This window comes from Monodelphis domestica, chromosome 6, assembly GCF_027887165.1.
Source record: "Monodelphis domestica isolate mMonDom1 chromosome 6, mMonDom1.pri, whole genome shotgun sequence".
NCBI classification, from domain to species: domain Eukaryota; kingdom Metazoa; phylum Chordata; class Mammalia; order Didelphimorphia; family Didelphidae; genus Monodelphis; species Monodelphis domestica.
Window position 1 is genome coordinate 72,286,399 of NC_077232.1, and position 26,098 is coordinate 72,312,496.

General features: G+C 38.1%; 1 protein-coding gene across 17 annotated transcripts in view; it reads left to right on the forward strand.

Annotated features, from left to right (window-relative positions):
- The window catches only part of PIGG (phosphatidylinositol glycan anchor biosynthesis class G), a 196,793-nt gene that overhangs the window by 108,181 nt on the left and 62,514 nt on the right, over positions 1-26,098 (forward strand). For 11 of the 17 annotated variants that reach the window (XR_008912792.1, XR_008912791.1, XM_056802241.1 and 8 more), the window contains 4 exons: positions 368-585; positions 1,319-1,600; positions 11,809-12,266; positions 18,176-18,367. The exons of 1 other annotated variant lie outside the window; for it this stretch is intronic. Coding sequence is in view for 13 of the 16 variants with exons in the window: in XM_056802241.1 (XP_056658219.1) it covers positions 368-585; positions 1,319-1,600; positions 11,809-12,266; positions 18,176-18,367 (1,150 nt within the window). In the remaining 3 variants the exon portion in view is untranslated. The remainder of the gene's footprint in view (positions 1-367; positions 586-1,318; positions 1,601-11,808; positions 12,267-18,175; positions 18,368-26,098) is intronic. 5 more of the 17 variants (XR_008912793.1, XM_007496977.3, XM_056802239.1 and 2 more) reach the window with 2 other exon arrangements.

Below are 26,098 nucleotides of genomic sequence, written 5' to 3' on the forward strand. Positions count from 1 at the left end.
ATACTTCCAGAGAGACTGGATAAGCAATTTTTGAGGATATTGTAGGAAGGAATTGATCTTGGCTTAGATGACCTCCGAGGTTTCTTCTAATTCTAAGATTGTTTGTTGACTTGATGCTTTTTAGGGTGTTTTTTAGATATATCTTTATCAGAAAAACATTCCCTAGGAAAATATTAAAATAGATATGATTAAAAATTAAAGTGCTTAACCCTTTGGCTGAGTTGTCTTAGGTTTTTGTTTTGTGTGCTTTTAAAAAAGGAGTTTCCATCAAACTACATGAAGCATCTGTTTTCAAAATGACTTTTTCAGTTGTCAGATGTAAAAATTTATATAATTTGTTGTTTAAAAATTTTTTTTCTCTTGTTAGATCCTGGATTTCAGCAGTTTAAAGTATCAGAAAAGTTGCATGGTAATTGGATCAAGCTGTACTTGGAGGGAAATAATTCAGAAGTCCTTTTAAACCTTGGCAAAAAAGTTCTTAAGCAATATCTAGATGCTTTGAAGACGCTGAGTATGTCACTGAGCAAACAAGTAGCCCAGTATGATATGTACTCAATGATGGTTGGAGCTATCATAGTCTTGGAGGTATGGATTGTGATTTGTTAATATTATAGTTATAGACCAGGTCTACATAGCTATGTTCTGTCCACCAATATAGGAATGTTTTGAGTTTTCCCCAGATCCTCTACCCTCCACTAATGCTCTCCTCCACTGCCTCATTGTGGTATGCAAAGGACCTAGCTGTGTCAAAAGAGAACCAGCACAGTGCACTCTGACAGGTTCTTTCAAACTGTAGCATCTTTGAATGCAGGCTCTGCCACAGTCTGTCTGCTTTCTGTGGACCAGCCTAGCTAAGCTTAGAAAGGTGCATTATCAGAAGGTTGACACATCAAGTGATTAAAATACTGCTCACTGAGATGTGGAGTAGTAGCCATGTGTATGAAATCATTTAACTGATTACATATTAATGAATCATCTTGTCTGTCCTTTAAAACATGAGAAGCCAACATTTTTCTAATTTCTTGGCCTTGTTCTTGGCTTCCCTGATTTTTGCATAGTACCATCTCTCGGCATGGGTTAGGTGGCAAATGGTCCTATCCACTCTCTTTAAATTACTAGCACAGTGCTTCCTAGTGGTGAAAGAAATAAATCATTGTTAGAGTTAGTGATAAATCAAAATTGAGAAACCTCATTTGGTTTTATTAGTTCCTTAGGGTCAAGTACTATGTGTATTTGTTGGCACAAATGAGGGCACAAGAAGTACATTAAAATCTAGAAATTTAATGCATTGTAATCCTTGTGCAATGTTCTGTTCTAGATTACGATTCTTCTTTTGCTCAGTACCCCAAAAGCTTTGTGCCAGAATGCAGCGTTTGAGATTCCATTGTCATCTTCTTCGTTTTCTTTGCTGTTCTACTTGATGGTCCTCATTCTCTCTGCGGTCCATGTCATCATATGCACCTCAGCTGAGAGGACGTGTTTCTTGTGTAGTATCTCTTGGCTGATGGCTGTTGGGGTGATGATGCTGATTTCTGCCCTGCTCTGTGTGATTGTGGCTCTTCTTACAAAGACATTTGAGAATGTCAGACCTTCAGCTCAGGTGAGATATATTCCATGTTTTGTTTTGTTAGTAAAATTTCATGTTCTTGGTTTGTGAATCACAGTCATTACCAAGTATATTTTCTCCTGCCTTTACCCTTCTTCAACCAATGAACCTTTCCTTGGAACAGAGCCAAAATTAAGGAAGCAAAGTCAGTCAGCTCTGCAACCATATCTGTAAGCACATGAAACATTCCTTACTTGGACTTGCCCCTCTTTCTAAGAAACAGAGAGATGGTTGTCCTTCCCTCTTCTCCAGAGCCAAGACTGGCTATAACACTTAGTGTTGAGATTTCTTTTTGGTTACATTCTTTTATTTATTTTTTTAAACCCATACTATCTTCTGTCTTAGTATCAATTTTAAAACAGAAGAGTGACAAGGGCTAGGCATTAGGAGTTAAGTGCCCAGGGTCAAATAGCCAGGAAGTGTCTGAGGCCAGATTTGTATCCAGGTCCTCCTGACTCCAGGCCTAACCTCTATCTTACCTAGATATCTAGCTGCCCCCAGCGATACTGTTTTAGTGGTCTTATTTATTGAGTCCTTCATTCTGCTTCCTTTTTATATCTGTTCATACAAGTCTTACCATATTTCTCTCAATTCTTCACATTTATTCTTTCTTTTTTCTTTTTTATTATGGACTTAAGCATCAACAAAGAAAAAAAGAGAATTGTATGTGAACCTGTGATTTCAGGGGTATAAGGGATTCTAGAAATTGCCTTTACCAGTACAGTTGTTTTCCTTGCAACTTTGAGTATTAGAGAGTTGCCTGTAGCATTCAATATCCATGGTCATACAGATGGCACATGACAGAAGTGGGACTTTAACCTAGGTCCTCCTTAATGAACTGGGCGCTCTATCTCTTATACTATACTGCCTCCCTGATTGATAAGTGATTTTACTTCTCTTTGAGTTCTCTATACTGATAGAATCATTCATTCATTCCCTGCCTAGTCCCTGTCCTGTCTGTGAAACCATACACTTCTGTTGTGTACATTTTGTTTTTTAAAAGTATATATAGGGGGCAGCTGGGTAGCTCAGTGGATTGAGAGCCAGGCCTAGAAACGGGAGGTCCTAGGTTCAAATCTGGCCTCAGACACTTCCCAGCTGTGTGACCCTGGGCAAGTCACTTGACCCCCATTGCCTAGCCCTTACCATTCTTCTGCCTTTTGATTCCAAGATGGAAGGTAAAGGTTATTATGAAAAAAAGTATATATTAAATTTAGCAAGATAGTAATGAAATTGTCCAGTGTATGTCCCCCTTTAAACTTATTGTTTCTGGGTATTTTTTGTTTTGTTGATTCTTTTGGAGAATCTCTCTCACTTTCAATTAACTTCTCTACCCTAAATCAAACCCCCTCCTTCTAACAAATAATTATCATCAAGAAAAACATACCAGTAAATTGGTATTGACAGAAAATGCATCTCATCAGTCCCTGCCAAGAAGCAGGAGGTATATGCTTCCATCCATCCACTTTTTTTTTAAACCCTTACCTTCCATCTTGGAGTCAATATTGTGTATTGGTTCCAAGGCAGAGGAGTGGTAAAGACTAGGCAATGGGGGTCAAGTGACTTGCCCAGGGTCACACAGCTAGGAAGTGTCTGATACCAGATTTGAACCTAGGACCTCCCATCTCTAGGCTGGCTCTCAATCCACTGAGCTATCCAGCTGCCCCCTACCCATCCACTTTTGAAGTTATGATTGGTCATGGCATCTATCAGAGTTCTGAAGTCTGCCAAAGTTGTTTGCCTTAGAACTGTTGTGGCCTATTGCATAAAGTATTGTCCTAGCTCAGCTCATTTCACTGTGTTCATACAAGTCTTCTCAAGTTTCTTGGAATTTTTGGTATTATATTAGTTATTTCTTGCAACACAATAGCATTTTATTACATCTGTGTACCAGTAATTCCACAGTGAATCTATCTACTTTGTTTCCAGTTTTTTCTTTCCACATAAAATGTTTCTTTAAATAGGGGGTTTTCTTGTCTTTCAGGGCATGTACTCAGCAATAGGATCAGTAAGATATAGCCTTTTTTTTCTTTAATCCTTACTTTCTAAGTATCAATTCTAAGACAGAAGAGCAGCAAAGGGTAGGCAGTTGGAGTTAAGTGACTTGCTCAGGGTCATATAGCGAGAAAGTATCTGAGGTCAGATTCAAACCCAGGTCCTCCCATCTCCAGGCTTGGCTCTCTGTCCACTGAGCCACCTAGTTGCTCCCAAATAAGATATAGTCTTAAGCATTTCATGCTTGCCTTTCTTTCATTGTGGTCCATATCTTAACAGCAGTATTGTGCTTCTGTTGTTTATATCTTCCAAGTTCAGAAATGTGGAATAGTATTATCAAATTGAATGCTTTTTATTAACCTATAGTAATTATGCTGAAAATTATAGACCATTGGTTTTTTAAAAGAATACGTTTTTATGGATATCTTTTGTTTTTATATCATCTACATTTTCTCCTTCATCCTTTCTCTTATGCTCTCCCAAAGAGCCAGCTTTTTTTAAAATAAAGAATTTAAGCAGAAGAAAAACTGAAAAAAAGTTCTATAAAACTAACCAATATATCAATAAAGTCATGTTTTTACATGCAGCATTTCACACCCATGGATCCCTACTTCTGAAAAGGCGTTGGGAGAGGTATCACCTCATAGTCCTTCTTTGGAGTCATGCTCATTCACTATAATTTCAGAGAACCATTGACTTACCTACAAAAACCTAATACCTAGTTAGTGCAGTTTAAAAAGTGTCTGACCAGTCAATCAACATTTAAGTTTTTGTTAAGCACATATTAAATACTTCCTTTGAGAATAATGCTGTAGTCAAATGAGGAAAATTAGCCTAATACACCTGAAATGATAGTGGACAATGTAGATTATATACTGTAAGAATTCAAAGAAGAAGGGCTAGAAGAGTTAGGGAAATGGGATTTGAGCTGGACCTTTGAGGATAGATGGTGTAGTTACTGGCAAGAAGAGAAGGCATTTCCAAAGAGGTGAGCCTTGATTGTTCATTTGTGTGCAGAGATAAGAATGTATGGAAATAGAAGTATCACATCACAGATTTATGGGTAGTAGGGAAGACTGGCTGTATTAAATAGCAGGCTCTTGTTTGGGAATAATAGGAAATAAGATAGATAATAGAGTAAGACTAGATCATTGTGTGCCCCCAAATGGAAATACCAGGTTTAAAATTTGGTACAGTTGGAGGTAAGGAGGCATCAGGCTTCAGAAGGTTTTTTGAGAGGAGAATAACTGTAAAAGCTGCATTTTGGTTATATTAGTCTGGTGGTGTTACAAAGAATGAATTGAGTAATAGGAAAGTTGTGGTCAAGAAGGCTTTCAAAATAACACAGGTTTCAAAATGGTGAGGGTTTGAACTAAGGTAGTCACAATGGGAGTGGAGAGGAAAGGATGAATGTAACACATTTTGGGAAAAACTGACTAAACTTGGCAGGTGCTTCATAAGAGGGGTTCAAGAAGAGAAATGAATCAGATAATTACCTAGGGTGAAACCTAATGGAATGAATCTATTTACAGACCTTTGGGAGTGGGGCAGAAACTGGTTTAAGAAAATAGATGATAAGTTTAGTTTTAATTATGCTGAGTTTGAGGCAGCAGTGAGACATCCAAATAGAAAAATCAGCAGTTAGTTGTAAAACTAATCTTTGAAGCCATGAGAATGAATAAGAAATTAGAATAAACAGAGAGGCCTTTGAGAAGATCTACATTTTTTTGATAAAAAATGTCAAACTCTGGCAACATTGTTTTATGTACATTATTGTACAAAAATGTATTTGAAACTATGTCCCAAAGTGATTACAAATGAGAGTATGCCTTAGTTCAGAGACCAGTTCCACAGATTTTGAAAGGGAGAACTGGCCTGGGAGGCTTCTAGTTCCTGTTCAGCCACCTAGAAACTTTTTGACTGAGGGCCTATCACTTAACTATTCTTGAGCCTGTATTTCTTTGCCTCTAAAATAAGGGGATTGGACAAGGTGATATTTAATATTTCTTCCAGCTCTCATATTTATTGATTCACTTTCCCTTATTTATAGAGGACTAAAGAAAAAAGAACCTTACAATTAAACTTCCTAATAATTAAAGTTGTATAAAAGTGCAATGGCTTACCTTCAGAAGGAGTAGATTTCCCTTCCTTAGAGGTCATTAAGTAAAGCACCAAATCATTTGTTTTGGGGTATGTTATAAAATATAGGTTGGAGTGGATGACCCCTGAGATCCCTTCCAAACCTACAGTTCTGTGATTGTTCAGCTTCTTTACAAGTCACCTTAGGTGACTGTGACTTCATTATCCTCATATCTTTCACTAATAGAATAGGCAGCCATCTGTTTAGTATGGTAAAGGGACCGACCGTCTTTGAAAAAGGGAACTGGATTTTGTACTTTCGTGGAGTTTCTGGGCCTTTAGAGTTCTTTGACACATCTGTAGACTATTCAGGCTTTTTCCTTATGATCAAAACAAAACACTGCATGATGATGGACCTGGGACTTTGGGCCATTTTAGCTGATCTATTAACATGAAAGAAAGAGACTAGCTAGAGGCTCTGTTCAAATAACCTTAGAATAACTCCTATTTTGTCTGTAAGCAGCAAGAGAGCCAGAATACTAGAGTGACAAGACCACTGGACTTAAGCAGTAAGAACTCTTGAACAGAGAGTGCTTTATGATTTGCAAAGCACTGAGGTAGGTAGTTCAAATAGGATTATTTCTATTTTATATGTTAGAAAACAAACTTAGGCATACTGTCTTACCCATGATAACATAATGAGCACAGGTTTCCTGGCGACAAGCCTAGCATTAGAACCACTCCCCTTCCCTTGTCTCTCTGACTTGGAGCCTGATTTCAAATCCAGCCTCATGTGCTTACTAGCTCTGAGACTGTAAACAAATCACATTTTATGAGTCTCTGTCCATGTCTGTAAAATGAGGATTGTAAAAATCTGTAGAATCTTCCTCAAATACTTACTGTGAGAATCCACTGAGATATTGTACATAGAATATTCTGTAAATGTTAAAATGCTATATAAATGTCAACCATTGTTTTTTTTTTCTCTCTGTGTCCTTGTTAAAAAGTTTACTTCTCTCATGAACTGGAGAAAAATGTGTTACTCTGAATACTGGAGAATCTTTCACATTTTTCTTAGACCAGTCTCATTACCCCCGGCCTTATTCAGGGGAAGGGGAAAATCTGTTGATATTTCCCTAGATTGTTATCTGGCCATGCAATCCAGTAGATGCTATCACATTGCTCACTTTTAAAGACATGAGGAGCAAACTGTAACCCTCTCTTGACATCAGTTGAGATAGATATTGTACAGTCTTATCTACTTTCCCTTCTGTTAACCCCATGCATTACCTGATTTTAGCAACATGGCCAGGGCTATCTAAGCATGAGGGGTTCAATTTATTATCTCTCTGGATATAGAGGAGAAGAGACTGATCTGTTGCTATTAACTCAGCACCTGCATTGACTGGAGAATTGAAATTTGTGCCAGATTATAAAACATATACATTTTTAAAAGTGGAATTACTTTATAAATTATAAAACTATGTTGATTTTGATATTTTCCATGGAATTTAGATTATCATAATGCCATGGTAGGCATTCCATTGCTGGCTTTTAATGGTTCTGGGCATTGTTACTTTCCTCTGCCCCTGAACGTGGTTTTTTGATATGTTCTTATAGCACCCTGGGTCAGCTGCATAGGTCTCTGAACTCTTTGGAGGCTTGGTTCTGATATGAGAAATATGGAATATGAAATTGGAAAGGGTGGGCAAACACTCCTAAATCGAAGTTGTAAGATTTTGTGTTATGTAATAGTACATGTTCATATAAAATGCCACTGTTAAAGGGAGAGGTGGGTTTGGGGGATGTAATCATCTGTGTATCAATTGTGGGTTGAAAAGCCAACAGAAACTCAAACCAGGGCAGAGCCTGGACTGAGATCAACACACAGACCACTCAGTAACAAGGAAAGTATTTTAATTAAATAGGAACAGGTTGAAAGGATAATAAGGTAACCCTGATACTAAGTTTCCTAAAGTCCCCAAGATCTAAATGTCTCTTCACAGTCTTCACAGAGTTGGTCTACACTATACCTTACCTCAATTATCTAAAATTTCCAGTCCCTGTTCTAGCTAATCCTTCTCTAAACCCCTCCTTAGTAAGTATTGAAGGGAAATGGTGTGTGGCAAGATTAGCAGGGCCCAGGAAAAGATCCAGAGTCCTATTGGTCTCAGCTCTCACTCACAACAGCTGGTACCTGACAGGATGGTGAGTCAGACTAATTGTAGTTCAAGGATCTTCTCAGGAATCACACAGGTTTTAACAGGAAGGACAGGTAGCTTGGCAGCAAAAGCCTCCTAGATGCTGCTTGCAGTCAGAAAACCCCAAGAGAGACCCTCTGCTGCTAAGTTTTTTCACTCAACCTCCTATTTTCAAGATTCCAGAATCCTTTCCTGCTGGTCTCATGCCACTCTTCCTTGCAAACCTTCCTCTCGTGGTATAACCTTACTTATAACAGTACAGACTGACTATAGAAATACTTCAGAATGATATAATTACATTCTTTTATGGGATCTTCATCATCAGTTCCTTTAAAAGTTGGACATTTGCTGTCAAAATTGCACTATATTGACAGTTTCTGGTATTATTATTTAATTGATTAACATTTTCTTATGTATTTTGCACCCAAATGTAAGGCTTGGGTTTAAAAAAACAGCTTTATAGGTAAAAGATAAAGGAGGTATAGTTAGACAGCAATTCATTCAGAGAAGATTTGGGAGTTTTAGTGAACTATTAGTTCACTATTGGTGAGCATTGGTGACAGGACAGCCAATAAAAGCAAGATAATATGAGAAGCATCATGTTCAAGACTAGAGACATGGTATTTATGCTTCTCTCTCACACAATTCTTGCCCTGACCGCAGTTAAGAGTCTTGTGTTTGGTTCTGGTGCCACATTTTAGAAGAGACACTGATAAGTTGGATATTGTTCATAGACAGTCAGAATGGTTTACAGCCTGCAAGGCCGTGCTTCATGAGGATTGGTTGAAGAAACTTGAGATGTTTAACTTGAAGGAGAAAAGCCGTGGGAAGGAGAGGATAGCTGTCTTTTCAAGCACCTGACGAACAGTTACATGAAAGTAGGAATGGACTTGTTCACATGCTCTCAAAAGTAGAATTACAAGCAGAGAATCTGCCTGGCACCGGAGAAATAGTGCTAGATTTGGAGTCAAATGACCTGATTTTGTAATCCCTGTTCTTCCACTTAGTACCAGTGTGACTTTGGGCAACTTACTTAACTTCTCTTGACCTCATCTGTGAAAGTAGGGGTGGATCAGATGAGAAGGTCTCTTTCAGTTGTAAGTCTGCTTCTAAGCTGCAGAGGCAAATTTTGGCTTGATGTAAAGAAAAGGCTTCCTAACTGTTAGAGCTATCCAAAATTCAGTTGGGTTGCTTTAGGAAGTGGTATGTTCTCTGTTACTAGAGGTTTTCTTTAAAAAAATAAAAATAAAAAACACTTGGATGATTACTTACTTGTTAGGAATGTTACCTAGGTGATTATGCACAGGAATGGTTTTAGGTATTCTTTCAATTCTGAGGTTGAGTCCATGATTCCTAAAAGCTAGGTGGCATTGACAGTCAATGGTGTAAACCTTAAAATTTCTTAGACTTATAAATGTTGGAAATTTCACCATTGGGAAATTTCATACTTGAAAAATTTCCTATTGATAGTGGGAACTCTATTGGAATGTGAACCCCATTGGCATGGGAGGTTCCTCCTCCTCCCTTCTTAAGATTACTTTAGGACATAAACCTTTTGCTGAACAATGGAAAGGGCTTTGACCTATGCTTAAGCATAGAACAGGAAGTTCTTTGAGTCATGATTGATTTTAGAATTGATACAATAGAGATACTTGGAATGACAGAACCAGGTCTTGGAAACTACAATCTCCACCCTACTCAGTCCTAACAGGATTTAGGAAGGGCTGCAGCAAAGGATCAAGATTTAATTATTTGAGAATATGACCTTCAACAGACATGTGCAAAGCAACAGACCTCTGGGTGGTCCTGGGTTAAGCTAGAGCCACCATTGGCACAGGGAAGACATGGACAGTGATTGGTAGATGTGAGAACTGAGGGGAGGGAACTTGGATGGTTTCCTTAAAGATAGAGGGGTCTGAGGACTGAGGGGTGGTTGGTTGGAGAGGTTTTTGCTCTGAGAGGTGGTGCTTTGAGAGTTTGCTCTGAAGGAAGCTGGAGGTGGAGGCCCCTGAGACTGTTTCTCCATTTTGGTCACGTGAGTGATAGGGACTGATCTCTTTTCTTTGTCTCAGCTATCTAAGGGCTTGGGCCTTTTGGCCCAGCCTAAACAGAAGGGGTATTTAAGCCCTATTCCCTTCTCTCCCCTTTCTTTCTCTCTCTCTCTCTCTCCCTCTCTCTATCTCTAATACCTTTCTTCCTCCTGTTTGTAATTAAACTCCATAAAAGGTTGACTGCTGATTTGAGTTTTCATTTAGGAATTACATAGCTGAATTCCTTGGCGACCTTAAATTAATATATATCAGTCTTTTAAAGTGATTTCCTTGTCACAATGGAGAATTAGAAACACTGTGTATTCTCTTTTTTGAGCATCACCAGACCTATTCCCCCCCTCTTTTATAAATGGAAAGGGCTAATTCTTGCCTTATGTTTTTCTTTTTTTCCCCTTTTTAAACCCTTACTTTCCATCTTAGAATTGATATATTATATATTGGTTCCAAGGCAAAAGAGCAATAAAGGCCAGGTAATGGGTTGGGGGTAGGAGTTAAATGATTTGCCCATCTCTAGATCTATCTCTTAATCTGCTGAGCCACCTAGCTGTTCCCAGTCATTTTTTAAAAAACCCTTAACTTCTGTCTTAGAATCAATATTGTGTATTGGTCCCAAGGCAGAAGAGTGGTAAGGGCTCTGCAGTGGGGGTTATGTGACTTCACACAGGCAGGAAGTATCTGAGGTCAGATTTGAACCCAGGATCTCCTTTCTCTTAATCTACTGAACCACTTAGCTGCCCCTTGCCTTGTATTTCTAAACATGATTAGTAAAGGAAAACCTCAAGTCTTAATGTCAGATGTTAAACAAAGTAGAGAATCAAGGCAATTATCTGAATATTTCAGGCTCTGTCCAAATTACTTTCATTTGAGATAGTTGAATAATTCATGCCCTTTATGTTCTAGCCAAACTCAACTACCAGTTGAGCCTGCCTCTGTTCATTTACATAAATACCTCCTTGCCTACAATGCTATCCCAGAATCCTTATTATCTTTCCGGACTTGGCTTACATGCCACCTCTTTGGTGAATGTAGCATTCCTTGTACTCTTGTCTTTCCCCTCCAGTTTGTGCTCTCTCCTTCAGATCACCTTACATTTATTTACCTTGTATTTGTTAACCCCATGTTCCCTTCTTCCTCATCACCCACAAAATTTGAGATATTTGAAGTCAGGAACTGTTTCATTTTTATTTCTGAATTCACAATGGCTTTTCCATTTTAGTCATTGAATAAGTATTTGTGGAATTGAACTAAAAAATTAAGGTGAAAATGAAGGTTTGCTCATCTCTCTCAAAAGATTTTCAATTTGGTCCTGCATACCTTACTGAAAGGTATTTATGGTAGAAGTCACTTTTGAAAAACATTTTTATCGATCTCTTTTGTTTTTACATTAGTTTCAATCCCAAATATAGGTCTCCCTCTTTCCTATGCAGAGAGCCATCCCCTATAACAAAGAGTATAAAAGAGAGAGAGGAAAAGTAGTTCAGCAAAACTGACCCTGCACCAAGTCCAGTGGCATAGTCAGTGTTTTTATCTTCATAGGCTCAGTTATATTTTTCCTTAACATTGTTTCTTCTCTTTGTTTTGGAAGTATTAATTTTTAAAGTTTCACTTTACGGGTAAGATAGCTGGAGTTTAGCAACACTAAAGTGCTGCATCACAAAGTCTTGGTAGCACCAACTTAACAATAAAATTAACCTTGGAGAAAAATGGTGAAAAATCCAAACAGAAATGTGATAATAATTTTCATGTTTTTCTTTTTTAATGGTCATTTTTGGGGAATATGGGAGGCAACTGTTATAAGCCTGTGATAAATGTAAAATAAGTATAGTGCTCTTCTCATATGATTTGATCTCTCAGGTTGGCCCATTTCTTTTTACAGAATCTTGCTGCCTCCAGTTCTGGCTGGTCAGAATTAGATCTGCTTATTTTATTTGGAACTCTGGGCCATGTTCTGAGTTTGGGTGCAAGCAGCTTTATAGAAGAAGAACACCAAACCTGGTATTTTCTTATCAATACTCTCTGTCTTGCTCTGGGCCATGAAGTGTTTAGAAACCATTTTCTTGGGAAGGATTTGGATCATAATTTGGCTGTGGAACAGAATATTAAAAAAAATGCCAAGAACGTTTTACAATACAAAAATGACTATGTAGATGTTCCAGAGACTAGTAAAATATACAAGGCATCCTCTTCTATGGAACTACTACCAAAGGTTTATGAAAAATGGTTGCAATTGGCCAGTCCATGGTTCATCTTGATTTGCTGTAGACTACTACGCACATTAAATCAGACAGGAGTGCAGTGGGCTCATCGACTAGACTTTGGCCATTGGCTGACCAGGTAAGAATGTGAAGTGTTGAATTCTTTTGCTCTTAAATTATTGTGTTCTTTAAAATGAAAATTTTATTTATATTTTTTATAATTTTTTCATCAGAGCTTCATATTGATATAAATAGTATTTTAAATTGAAGGAGGTGAAGGAGAATACCTTAGTCTGTAATGTCATGGGAGAAATAAATCTTGAGAGCTGTGTAGTTAGTATTAGCTTTACTAGTCCTGGGTTTGTCATTGTAATTGAAACTTCCCCAGTTTTTTACTGATAGTTTTAAGTAAGATGAAGTTTTTTCTAATAGAACTGTCACTACTGGATAAAGATTTCTAAGATTAATTAGTCACGAAGCATTTCTTGACTAGGCAGTGGAGAGACAAATAAATAAGAGTCTTTGCCCTTGAGGAGCTTACATTTTAATACGTGTATGTATATGTGTATATAAATATATAGAGATAGATATGTACATATAGATAGTACATATATCCATACATATTTACCTTGATAGAGTACATTTATATTAAGTGCTTTAACATTTGTAAGACTTTTACATATATTATCTCATTTGATCCTTTACAACATCTCTATCAGGTAGATAGTTTGTTGTTTTCACCTTATAAATAAAACAGTCTAATCTTAGAGGGTTTAAATGATTTGTCCAGGGATTGGGACAGGAATTGAATATAGGTCTTCCTGATTCCAAGTCTATCCAATATGTCAGGCTCCTTCACTACTACCATAGATAAGCCTCATACAGAATAGATGAATAGCAGCCTTAAATGAGAAATCACTTATAGCTGAGATAACCAGACAAGGCCTTCTGTAAAAGGTTGTATTTAAATTTAGTTCCTTTTATTTTTTAGAACCCTACTTTGTGTCCTAGAAACAATTCTGAGACAGAAGGGCAAGGACTAGACAAATGAGATTAAGTGACTTGCCTAAGATCACATAAGCTAAGCAATGTGTAATATCAGGCTTGAACCGAGGGCCTCTTGATTCTAGGCCTGGCTATGTATTCAATGTGCCACCTAGTTGCTCCTTGCATTTAGTTCTGAAGGAAGTTGGGAATTCTAGAGAGAAGCCATAAGGAGGAGGAGCATGGACAATGGGGTGTTGTATGTGAGATACAGCAAGCAGGCCAGTGCAATTGACTGTAGAGTGAGTGGAGGATAATAATATGTAAGACTGGAATGATAGGAAGGGACTAGACTGTTCATAACTTTAAATTCCAAGCAAGGAAGTTTATATTGAATCTTAGAAGTGGTAAGAGAGAAAGATTTAACTGCCATGTCTGAATGCCTTTTCAGCTCTTAGCTTCTTCACTTCTCTATCATTTCACATTTTGGCCATTTTCTCCTCATCTTTCCTTCCTGGGTTTTAATGACCCTTTTCTTCTCTGGTTCCCTTCCTGCATGTTTACCCTTTTTCCAGTCTCTTTGGTTGGTTCATTATCCATGTCCTGCCTCTGATGCATGTGTATGACTGTGTTTGTGTCTCTCTCTTTGTTCTCATCTGTTCAATTATCATTTCTATCCAGATGACCCTTAGATCTATACAGACAGCCTCAGTCTCTTTCCTGAGCTCCAGTCCTACATTATGAATTACCTATTTTCAGTTCTTAAACTCTTCATGTTCAAAGCAGAATCATTATCTTCCCTTCAACCCTTCCTTCTTCCAGACTTCACTGTTTCTGTTAAGGGCACCACCATTCATATAGTTGCCCAAGTTAAAAACTTCATATTCATCCTCAATTCTTCCATTTTCTTTCCCCTCCTCCCATAATGCATTTCATTGCCATGTCTTTAATTTTATCTCCATAACATCTCTCAGATCCATCCTCTTTTTACTGTTCATATAGTCAGCACTTTGGCTTTGGCTCATTCCTTCATCACTTCTCATGTGGACTCCTGCAGTAGCCTCTTATTTGTTCTTTGCTTCATTCTCTTATCTCTTCAAACTATCCTCCACACAGCTATCAAATTGATATTTTTAAAGCAGAGGACTGATCATGTCATTATTCAGAAAGCTCTAGTGGTTTTCACTTGAATAGAACACCAAATATAAATTCATCCTAATAGTTAATAACTAACATTTATAATGTATAGCATTTGCCATATGCCAGGCAACTAGGTGGCACAGTGGATAGAGTGCTGGCCCCTGGAGTCAGGAAGACTCATCTTCTTGAGTTCAGATCTGACCAGAGACACTTATTATTAGCTCTGTGACTGTGGGCAAGTTACTTAACCCTGTTTGCCTCAGTTTCCTCATCTGTAAACTAAGCTTGAGAAGAAAATGGCAAACCACTCTAGTATTTTTGTCAAGAAAACCCCAAATGGGGTCATGAGGATTCAAACATGACTGGAAATGACTGAACAACAAAAATATGTCAGGCATTCTTTTAAGCATATCATTGTCTCATTGGATCATTCTTTTAAGCATATCATTGTCCTGGGAGGGAGGTGCTACTGTTTTCCCTATCTTACAGATGAGGAAACTAAAGCAAGTAGGTTAAATGACTTTCCCAGTATTACACAGTTAGTAACTATCTAAGACTAGATTTGAACTGAGGTCTTCCTGACTTTAGGCCTGCCCTCTTTGCCCTCTGCCACCTACCTGCCCTAATGCTCCAGATGTTTAGCATTTAAACCCTTTGACAATCTGGCTCCAGCCAATCTTTCTATCTTGTTACTCATTTTTCTCCTTTCATTTTCATTCCAAACTAGCTGACCTATTGCTCTTTTCATATGTTTGGTCTCCTGTCTTTCTGCTTTTGCATAGGCTCCATTCCTAGGAGGCACTCTAACTCTGCCAGTTAGAATCCCAAGTTTTCTTCAAGACTCAATTCTTGTTACCTCCTATACGAGACCTGCTTTGGAAATTGCTTTCTATTTACTTTACACCTGTATACACACATTGGATTTGCTTATCTGTGTTCTTATTTCTTTCTAATAGAATGTACACTTCTTGAAAGCAAGGACTGTTATAGTTTTGTCTTTGTATTCCCATCACCATTATACTGCCTAGTAAGTACATAAGGTGCTTGATAATTGCTTATTGAATGAATATAGAATAAATATCCATTAATAACAATATTCATTATATTGAGACCTTGAATTCCTTTTGATCATCTGAGTTGTCTGCCCGTACTGTTTTTCTTTTTTTTTTTAAATGTTTACCTTCTGTCTTTGAATTGATACCAAGTATTGGTTCCAAGGTAGAAGAGTGACAAAGGTTAGGCAGTTGGGTTTTTTAAGTGACTTGTTCAGGGTCATATACATGGAAGTATCTGAGACCCAGCACCTCTTGTCTCTAAGCCTAGCTCTCAATCCAGAGCTACCTATGTGCACATGCCTATATTGTTTGTGCACATAAATGGATATGAACTTGGTAGCACTTGTACCCAGAGCAATGTTACATATGGTTATTGATTAACTAATTATGGGATGAGCTTATCAAGGCTTATTGTTTCATTGGGGCATTAATGAAAATCTAAATAAATATGGAGATAATTATACCATTGGTTGTAGAAAATATAGTGATGAATTTAGTTGTCAACTTAGCAGCATAAAGGGTGCTCTAGAGAAGGGAAAGCAGGCCCTAGGGAGATGGGCAGGAACAAGGAGAGTGAGACTATTGTTACTTAATCTGGTTCCCCTATTTCTGAGTGTGAACAAACTTCTTTGGACTACCCTTCTTCTATTGGATCTACATTCCTCTTCCTTTTCCCTCCCTTTTCTCTCTTTTTTATCTAGCAGAAGATACTGATGAGTTGGGAATCAGGATGGTAGCCATAGGTGTTTATAATTTGGTTATTCAAGTCTTCCAAAGGAAAAAACCTTCCATCCTGTCAGTCTACTTTTTAAAAAGTCTAGGATCATTGTATAGTTGTTAAAAGCAAAGTCTGTTACATTTGATCATCCCACAATGTTTCAGTAACTGTGTATGATGTTCTCCTAGTTCTGCTTATTTTCCTCAATTCATGTAGGTCTTTCTAGCTCTTTCTGAAATCCTCTGGTTCATTATTCCTTATAGCACAATAGTATTCCATTACCATCATATAATACATTTTGTTCAGCCATTCCCCAATTGAGGGATATCCCCTCAGTTTCCAATTTTTGCCATCACAAAAAGTGCAGCTATAAGTATTTTTGTACAAACAGGTCTATTCCCATTTTTTTTAATGTCTTTGGGATACAAACCCAATATAGTGGTTTTGCTGGATCAAAAAATATATCAGTCTACTTTCTGACATAAAAAAGAGAGACTTGGAAGTAGCGAGAGTTAAGGGTGGGTAGGAACAAGGTCAGTATAGAATGATATTCACTTTTTGTAGTATCTTGAACAAATTCATACAGATTCCAAATGGGTATAAGGACCAGACAATCCAGGTTTTTTAAAAAAATTACATATCCATAATGAATAGATATTCCAGATAGTTAGGAACTTCATGGCTGAAGAAACTATAAACCACTTAACTGTGATTAACAGGATAATTTTATTTGCCAATACATAAGAAGTCATTAGTAGTACCTTCCAGTTTATCTGTAGTGTAGCAAGCTGAGATTTAGAATAAATGACATATTTCCTTGAATCTTTCTCTCTCTGTCTCTCCATATATTCATATTTCTAGATAGGCTTTTGGAGCCTGACTTATCCATCGGATTTGGGGATACTATTGTTAAAATTTTTTATTGTTTCTGCTGAGCCCATATAAGTTCTCAGAATGATCAGCCCAGCTCCCATTCTTTTTTTTTTTAACCCTTACCTTCAGTCTTGGAGTCAATACTGTGTATTGACTCCAAGGCAGAAGAGTGGTAAGGGCTAGGCAATGGGGGTTAAGTGAACTTGCCCAGGGTCACACAGCTGGGAAGTATCTGAGGCCAGATTTGAACCTAGGACCTCTTGTCTCTAGGCCTGGCTCTCAATCCACTGAGCTACCCTCCTCCCCCCCACCCCCGCTCCCATTCTTATAGACCAGTGTCCAGTTCCAAACCAAGTCCATATCTCCCCCCTTTAGGTCGTAGGGGTACAAAGAGTCATGGGAGATTAATACTATTGTTTTTATCTCCCATCAGTCTGTTCCCCACAAGATTATCAGTTAAATCATTTAGTCAGCCAGTCCCAAGATTTATCAATTCAACCATTTAGTCAGTCAATCTTAAGTTGTTTTGAACAAAACGGTAGTTATTTACTAACGTGTTCATTAAAAGCAGTCATTACAAAAACATTCTTCCAAAAGTCTGTGACTCCCACAAAGTTCCAGAAATAGTGGGCTCAAGCTTAGAGGATACATGTAGCATAGGAGTGACTCACTGTTCTCGGTTCCTGGGTCTTTTCTTTCCTTTCATGGGGCATTCAGGAAGCTTCCCTAAAATGTATTGAATCTTTATAATCTAGTTTTACCTTGGTTCCATTACACATTGCCAGTTGCTGCTGGCCTGGGGGAATGCTAGGACAATGGGAAGATGGTAAGTCCAAAATGCTTTGGACCTTCTAAAGTGTGCAATATTCTTTTCTGGTCAGAATAAGGTGCAAGAAGAAGAGACTTATGCCAAGGTTGGAGCTGACAACTTTCTTTCCCCATCCCCAACTGGTTCTTTTTCAGTGTCTCCTGAATGAAACTCTTGTTCCAGGTTTTGAAAATTTTTCCAAAGAAAAGAGTTTTCCTCATTTTTATATTATTTACTGTGATCTACAAATATTACCTTTTTTATTTTTCAGGAAATAGTGAATTAATATGTAATTATGGTTTTAGATATTTTTCTTTGTATGTAAAATTTAAACGGTTTATTTTGGAAAAATAAGAAAACATTTAAAATATGCATCTTAGCCATTAGCAGGTGCTATAGATTCTTAGAAATGCAGAAATTAGCTTATACTTGCCAATCAATAATTTGTGTCATTTTCTGTTTCATTGCAGTTCTGATCATAAAATTGAACTTTCTGTTCTGACATGTCTCTCCCTTATTATGATCTTTGTTCTGGTTCAGAGAAGATGCTCTTCTGTTTCAAAAGTAGCAATGGCACTAGGGCTTTTGGGAGTCTTTTGCTACCGCGCAGCAATCGGAAATGTCTTATTGCCATGGCAACGAGACCGAAAATCTATTTCTAAGTAAGTTCATAAACAGATATGTAAGTCTTGTTTTAGATCTATTTTAATGATATGTACTGAAAGGCATTGTGCTCCTGCTTATAATGTCAATTTAGAAACTTTAATTAATTGCAACCCCAACTAATCATTTTGCTTTTAGGAGGAAGAGTCAAACTTATGAGCATTTATTTAAAAAACAAACATACACAAAGTCCCCCAACTTATATGGGGTAGTTCATGGAATCAGTACAAAAAAGAAATTTCTCTTTGAATTATTGAGGAAATTTGAGTAATTGGAATTTCAAGTCTGCCGTAGTATAGTGATGCCTGTTATCACAGAATAACCAGATCATTAGGTAGGTTCAGGTGAAAAAGGCTCTTGGAGATATTGTTAAGGATAAATTTTAGGATTGAGACTGAATATATTTTTTAGTGGTTGCCAGACTGTTAAGGGTAAATTTTAGGGTTGAGACTGAATATATATTTTTAGTTGGTTGCAAGGGATTTAAATTCTAAATCCCAATAAAATACTCAAATCAGAATGGAATTTTATGGTGGTTTATTTACAATAGAAGGAAGAAATTAAGAATGAGGGAGAGAGAGGGAAAAGGGAAGGAGATCTCCTCTGCCCTGGTCTGAACCAGGGGGAATTCAGAGGCCTCAGCCAAGGGGGCCTTCCCAGAGGCTGTTGCCTCCAGAAAAAGCCAAGGAAAGGGGAGTCAGCCTTAACACTCACCACGTGATTGTCTCAGGGAAGCAGTCTGACGTCTCACGCTCGAGCTCCTCCAAGTCAAGTTCCACCGCCCAAAGTCCCTCTCACAGGAAGTGATGACAAATATAAAGGCAGTTCTTTACGTCACTTCCTGTGTCTTACATGTACCAATGGTGACTTAAACTTGGCTTTGGATAGCCCAGGGCAGTGGTTCTCAACCTTCCTAATGCCGTGATCCTGCAATACAGTTCCTCATGTTGCAGTGACCCCAAACCAAAAAATTATTTTGGTGGCTACTTCAAAACTGTAATTTTGCTACAGTTATGATTCGGAATGTAAATCCTTGATATGCATTATGTATTCTCATTGCTACAAATCAAACATAATTTAAACAGTGATTAATCACAAAAACACTATTTAATTATATGTTGAGAAATATTAATCCAGCAGGAGGCAGCCTGAGCACTGGGGCAGGAGGTAAGTCCTGCCTGGGGAGGGGGTCCGCAGATGCTGCCTTCTTCTTTCTGTCATCTCCCTCCAGCTCTAGCTGAGGCTTCACTTTGCTGGGGTTACTCAGCTCCATTATCCGCTTCAGGACTCGTTCTTAAGCCCTCAGGAGCCAGTGCCCGGGTGCTCTCTCTGGGTCTCTGTTTGAATCCGGTCTCCAGGCAACAGGGTAAATCCATCGCCCCTCATAGGGGGAGGGCTGCTGATAGGTAACTAATATTAGTACAATGTGTGGGCAGCAGGGTCCCCGTTCTTTCTGAGATCTTGCTGTAAAGTAGCGCGATTTCTCAGCGGCTAAAGCCATCGGAAATATGTATTTTCTGATGGCTTTAGGCAACCCCTGTGTTTTGGTCGTTCAGCCCCTGCTGGGGTTGCGACCCACAGGTTGAGAACCGCTGGCCCAGGGGGTTAGTCAATTGTTTCTGATTTGTCACTTGCTAGCACATGCAGGTCATAGACCTTCCTCCCCCATACATAATCCTTAAGTGGGGGTGTATACATTCCTGGTTGCTAAAATTCTAAAGACTAAGCAGGGTGGAGTAAATTTAAAATTCACAATCTTGAAGGATAAGTTCCCAAATCTTCATCATAATCATATTTGGAAATCCTTTTTTTTTTAAACCCTTATCTTCCATTTTAGAGTCAATACTATGTATTGGTTCTAAAGCAGAAGAGTGGAAAGGGCTAGGCCAGGGCTTGTGAACCTTTTAGAGATGGAGTGCTGGGCCCCACCCCCACCACACACCCCAGACTAAGTGCCATGCCCCACCCCTTCCCCTAAAGACTGAGTGCCACGCTTCTTCATCCCAGACATTACCCCAGGCAGGGGAGAGGGAGGAAGTGCTCCCATTAGGCTGCTGGGCAGGAAGTGGGGTGGTGAAGTGAGGAATAGCCTCAGGCACATGGAGAGGGGTAGGGGAGCAGCTCTGTCCCAAGTCCCTCTGGCTTTCTAGTAATGAATTTTGGCTGGCAACTGCAGGTATGCCCACAGAGAGGACTCTATGTGCTCCTTTTGGCACATGTGCCATAGGTTCACCATCACTGGGCTAGGCAGTTAGCAGTTCAATGACTTGCCCAGGGTCACACAGCTGGGAAGTATTTGGTTCCAGATTTGAACCCAGGACCTTTAGTCTCTGGGCCTGGCTCTCAATCTGCTGAGTTCCTAGCTCGTTGAAATTTTTTTGAAATAGCATACTTCCTTATCTTAGAAAACAAAGTATATTAAATATAATTTAATCTTTTCTCGATGATCCAAGGTTATTCAGAACCACATGTCTTGTACTACTGATGAAGATATAAAAGGCAAGAATTTATGTAAATCATAGGAACTTGAAGTTGGGCCCTTAGATATCTAGTCAATACTGTGATTAAGCAAGTGAGAATTGATTGTTCCACATACTTTCCAAGACCTCTTCTGAAGGGGGACCCAATTGCCTCCCAAAGTTTCTATTTTACTTTAGGATAAATCTAATTATAGGAAGTTTTTCCTTAAATCTAGCCAGAATATACAGAGGTATTATATCCATTGCTTCTCATCTGACTTCTGAGATCAATCAGATTTGAACATGTCTAACTCCTCTTTTGCAAGTATCTAGAGATAACTACCATGAGCTCTAGGAGTCTTCTTTTTGCCAGACTAAACTTTTATAGTTTTTTAAACTTACCCATATATTGAATTGTCTTTAGTTATCTTTATTTTCTGATCACCTTCTGGATTTGGACAGACTAATCAATCCTAGTATGTGATAGTTAAAATTGAACACAATACTCAGTTGCTTTCTGGCCAGGGGTCAGAAAAAGGGTGGTACAGCAGAGCTATCTTGTTTCTCATTCAATTAGCTATGCCTTTTAATTCAGTCAGAATTCATGTTTGTTTTTTTGATTGCCATGTCATACTTCTGACTCACATTAAATTTGCCAATTAAAACATCCAGACCTTTTATTCATAGAACTTTATGTCTAGCTAGTCCTCCTCCTGACTCTTGGAATTTGATTCCTTGAACCCAAAGAACTGCAGTGAACCCAAATGTAAGGCTTGACATTTTATCTTTATTCTTCTGATTAGTTTTGGTTCATAATCCCACTTGTAAAGATCCTTTTTGGGGGTAGGGAGGAGATTAAAAAAAATTGATGTTTTATTTTTCCCCAAATACATGTAAAAACAATTTTTTACATTAAAAAAATTTTGAATTCTGAATTCTTTCCTTTCTTCCCCTCCTCTCTGAGGCAGTAAGCAGTCTGATACAGATTATATAGGTAAAGTCTGATACAGATTATATATGTAAAGCATTTTTCCATATTAATCCTTTTGTAAAAGAAAATTTGAACAAAAAATGGAAAAAGAAAGTGAAATATAGTGTTTTTTGGTCTGGATTCAGATTTAATCAGCCCTTTCTCTGGAAGCAGATGGCATTTTTCATTATGCATCCTTTAGGATTGTCTTGGATCTTTGTATTGCTGAGAATAGCTACGTTATTCACAGTTGTTCATTGTACAGTATTGCTGTTACTGTGTACAGTGTTCTCGTGGTTCTTCTTACTTCACTCTGCATCAGTTTATGTAAGACTATCCAGATTTTTCTTAAATCCTCTGCTCATCATTTCTTGAAACACAATGGTATTCTATCATAATCATGCATGTACCACAACTTTTACCCAACCATTTCCCAATTGGTGGATATCCTCTCACTTTCCAATTCTTTGCCACCACAAAAAAAAAAAAAGCTGCCATAAATATTTTTATACACATAGGTCATTTTCCTTTTTGGTTTTTATTCCTTTGAAATACAGACCTAATAATGGTATTAACTGGGCCAAAGAGTATGTATGGTTTTGTGGATCTTTGGGCACAAGTCCAAATTGCTCTCCAGAATAGCTGAATCAGTTTATAACTCCCCCAACAGTGCATTAATGTCTCAATTTTCTGGTATCCCCTCCAACTTCTGTGATTTTTCCTTTTCTGCCATAATAGTCTAATAGGTATAACTATAGAGTTATTTTAACTTGCATTTCTCTAATAATGATTTGGAGCATTTTTTCACATGACTATAGCTTTATTTACTTTATATGATGTCTAGATGTTTTTGAAATCTGATTTTGCTATCCATTGTGTTAGCATTCCTCTTTAGTTTATTGATAAAAATACCTTCCCTGGGTGCTCCATTAGAGAGCTTCCTCCAATTCAATGTTAACTCATTAATTATAATGCCTTTGGATCCAGTCATTCAACTAGTTCTAGTTCTTTCTCACTGTATACATATAACCCATATCTCTCCATTCATTTCAATTCACTATTCACTAAGTGCTTACCTTGTATATGTCATTGTGCTAGATTCCAAGGAAACAAAAAGATAACAATGGATTATTATGCATTTTTGAGGAACTTACTTTCTCCTGGGGGGATACAACATTTGCGCTTTTTATCTGAACTCATTCATCGATGATTAACAATTTCTTACCTGGCCATACCCTCCCTTGAACAATGATCTTGGAAATCTAACTGTCATTGTTAAACCTCTGTTCTCCATCCCCCATTGCTTGCCCCCCTATTCCTGTTCCCATTAACCCAGGCTCTCACTTTAGAGAAGATAGCACAGCTAATTTACCCTTCCACTGTACTCTCTGGAATGCCTGTTCCAAAGGTAACTAACTTTCATCTTTATATCTTTTTCTTTCCACTTCTTTCATCTTCTGGCTGTCACTGAAACCTGGCTCCTGAAGTCATAGCTTTTCTTCCTGTCCACCCTTTCAAGGGCTAGTTATATATTTTCCCAAATTCATTGGTCAGGAAGGGGACTTAGAATATTCCTTCCTGGCATTGCCACTCTGAGTGCTGTACTTCTGTCATTCAGTTTACTCTTCTTTTTTGAGGTTTACTCAATCCATATCTACCACCCAGTCAAAATTCTGGTAGCTGTCTCCTGACCTCCAGAACACACTCCCCTTCTTTTTGTAGTGAGTTCAGTGCTCACTTTGCTTTTTCTCTCCAACTCCTGCCCTCCTACCAGGAGATTTGAACATGCATATTGATACTCCCCAAATAACTTCATCTCCAGGATTCCTTTACTTAGTCGTTCCCATGACCTATTCTTCCATCCCATCTCAGCTACACACATATACGGTTGTACCCTTGACCTTGCCATCATTCACAGATTCTCCAGTCCATTTTTAGGAGCTATGAAATTCCTTCATCATATCAGTCTGCCATTCTAACACTTTTCTGCCCTGCAATTCTAAACCTTTATCCTTGTGCTTAAGACTATGTAGTAGCTTGCTTGTTTATCTCCCTGAGGCAAGTCTTTCCCTCCTTCTATGGTATCCTCCAAGGCTGCATTTTGTTTGTGCATAGTTGTTTTCATATTGTTTTATTAGACTGTGAGATCCTTGAGGAAAGAGATTTTTTTCCCTTGTATCCCCAACATTTAGCACAGGGGGCAGCTAGGGGACTTAGTGGGTTGAGAGCCAGGCCTAGAGATGGGGAAGGCCTTGGTTCAAATCTAACCTCAGATACTTCTCAGCTGTGTGACCCTGGCCAAATCACTTAACCTCAGTTGCCCACCATTTTAGCACAAAACCTAGCACATAATAGGTAGTTAATAAATGTTTATTGACTATCTTGTCTTTTACGACATTCTCTTGACTTGACTCAGCAATCTAGTAAATCAGTCAGAAAAGGAAATTTGGCTAGTTTCACATGACCTATTTTTGGTGAAACTGTTCTATTCTTAATGATCACTAAATCCTTTTCTTATTCTTTTCCCTAATCATCTTCACCTCCACTTTGCTGCTGTGGATTAAATCATATGTTTTCTAGCCTCAAAACCATAATCAAATTAGTATTGTTGCCGCTGCTTTAAAAGATAATTCACTATGGCCCCATTTAATCCTCCCTCTGACTTTTGAAATATTGTGATGATCTGTTGTTGTGAAGGAGAGGCTGTGATAAGATACTATGTTGTGACTTCCCTTCACCAGGCCAGTGTGTACTTTACTTGGAGATATAAATTCATAAAAGTCTATTTATTTATAATTAGAACATATAGGTATAAGGATTAATAACAAGGAAACCTTAACACTAACAGAGAACTAACTTTTTACCCACCATCTAAGTTCACCTCACAGCGAAGCCTTCAGTTCTTACAGCTACACTAAATCTGCCTAGCGCTTACTAAAAACCCCAAAACGCTGTCTGACTATAATCTAACTAAAATCCTTATTCAATTAACTTAAGTTGATAAAGATATCTCCAAGTACATACAGATTCAGTCAGCCAAGAAGGCAGCTACTAACTGACAATAAGGTCACCCTGGTATAGCCAGAGTCCAGGCAATCAGCCTTCAGCCTTTCTTTCTCCAAAACTGTTTTCCAGCAAAGCAGATCTACCAACTTCTTAGAGATGACTTCTCTTGATCAGGAAAGTAGACACTAGCACAGAGCAAAGTCTCAGATATCTGCCTTCATCAGTAGCCATCGAGAAAGACCCTTAATGAGTGAGTGGACCTCACCAACTGTCAGAACCTCTTCCTATATTCCTCCTTCCAAGTTCTGATCTCATATCCAACACTCTGCCTTGCCCTGTACCCTCAGAGATCTCTTTATCAAATATCTTATTTTAATCAGTACTTAGTTAATATCCTAAATTCCTTCTACACTTTCTAGTACACTGCTTTTCCCCTGGATACCAATATCCTATAGGTATTGTTTGCCCAAATGTAAGCTCTTAAGATAAGATTTATCTCATTTTTGTATTTTTAGCCTGAGTACTTGTCACTATGCTTTGCACATGTTAAACACCTAATGTGTTTTAAATCATTCATTAAGTGCTCATAGACAATTCCTTTAGTAATGCTTTATAATTTTGCTAGAAATCAGTCAAGACCACTGGCTTATAATTCACAGGCTCCCCCCTCTTCCCATTTTAAAAAACTGGAACATTTGTCCATTTCTAATCCTGCAGTACCTTTAAAAATTTTTTTTAAATTTTATTTAATTAGATGATTTAGGATATTTTTCCATGATTACAAGACGCATGTTCTTTCCCTCCCTTTCCCCCACCTCCTTCCCATATCTAATGCACAGTTTAACATGTGTCATTGATCAAGACCCATTTTCATATTGTTAATATTTGTACTAGGGTGATCTTTTAGAGTCTACTTTCCCAGTCATAGCTCCAACGACCCTTGTGATCAAGTAGTTGCTTTTCTTGTGTGTTTCTTTCCCCATAGTTCTTCCTCTGGATGTGGATAGCGTTCTTTCTCATATGTTCCTCCAAATAGTTCTGGATCACTTCATTGCCACTAGTAGAGAAGTCCATTACATTTGATTGTACTACAGTGTATCAGTCTCTGTGTACAATGTTCTCCTGGTTCTGCTCCTTTCACTCTGCATCAATTCCTGGAGGTCGTTCAGTTCACAAGGAATTCCTCCAGTTTATTATTCCTTTGAGCACAATAGTATTCCATCACTAGCATATACCACAATTTGTTCAGCCATTCCCCAATCAAAAGGCATCCCCTCATTTTCCAATTTTTTGCC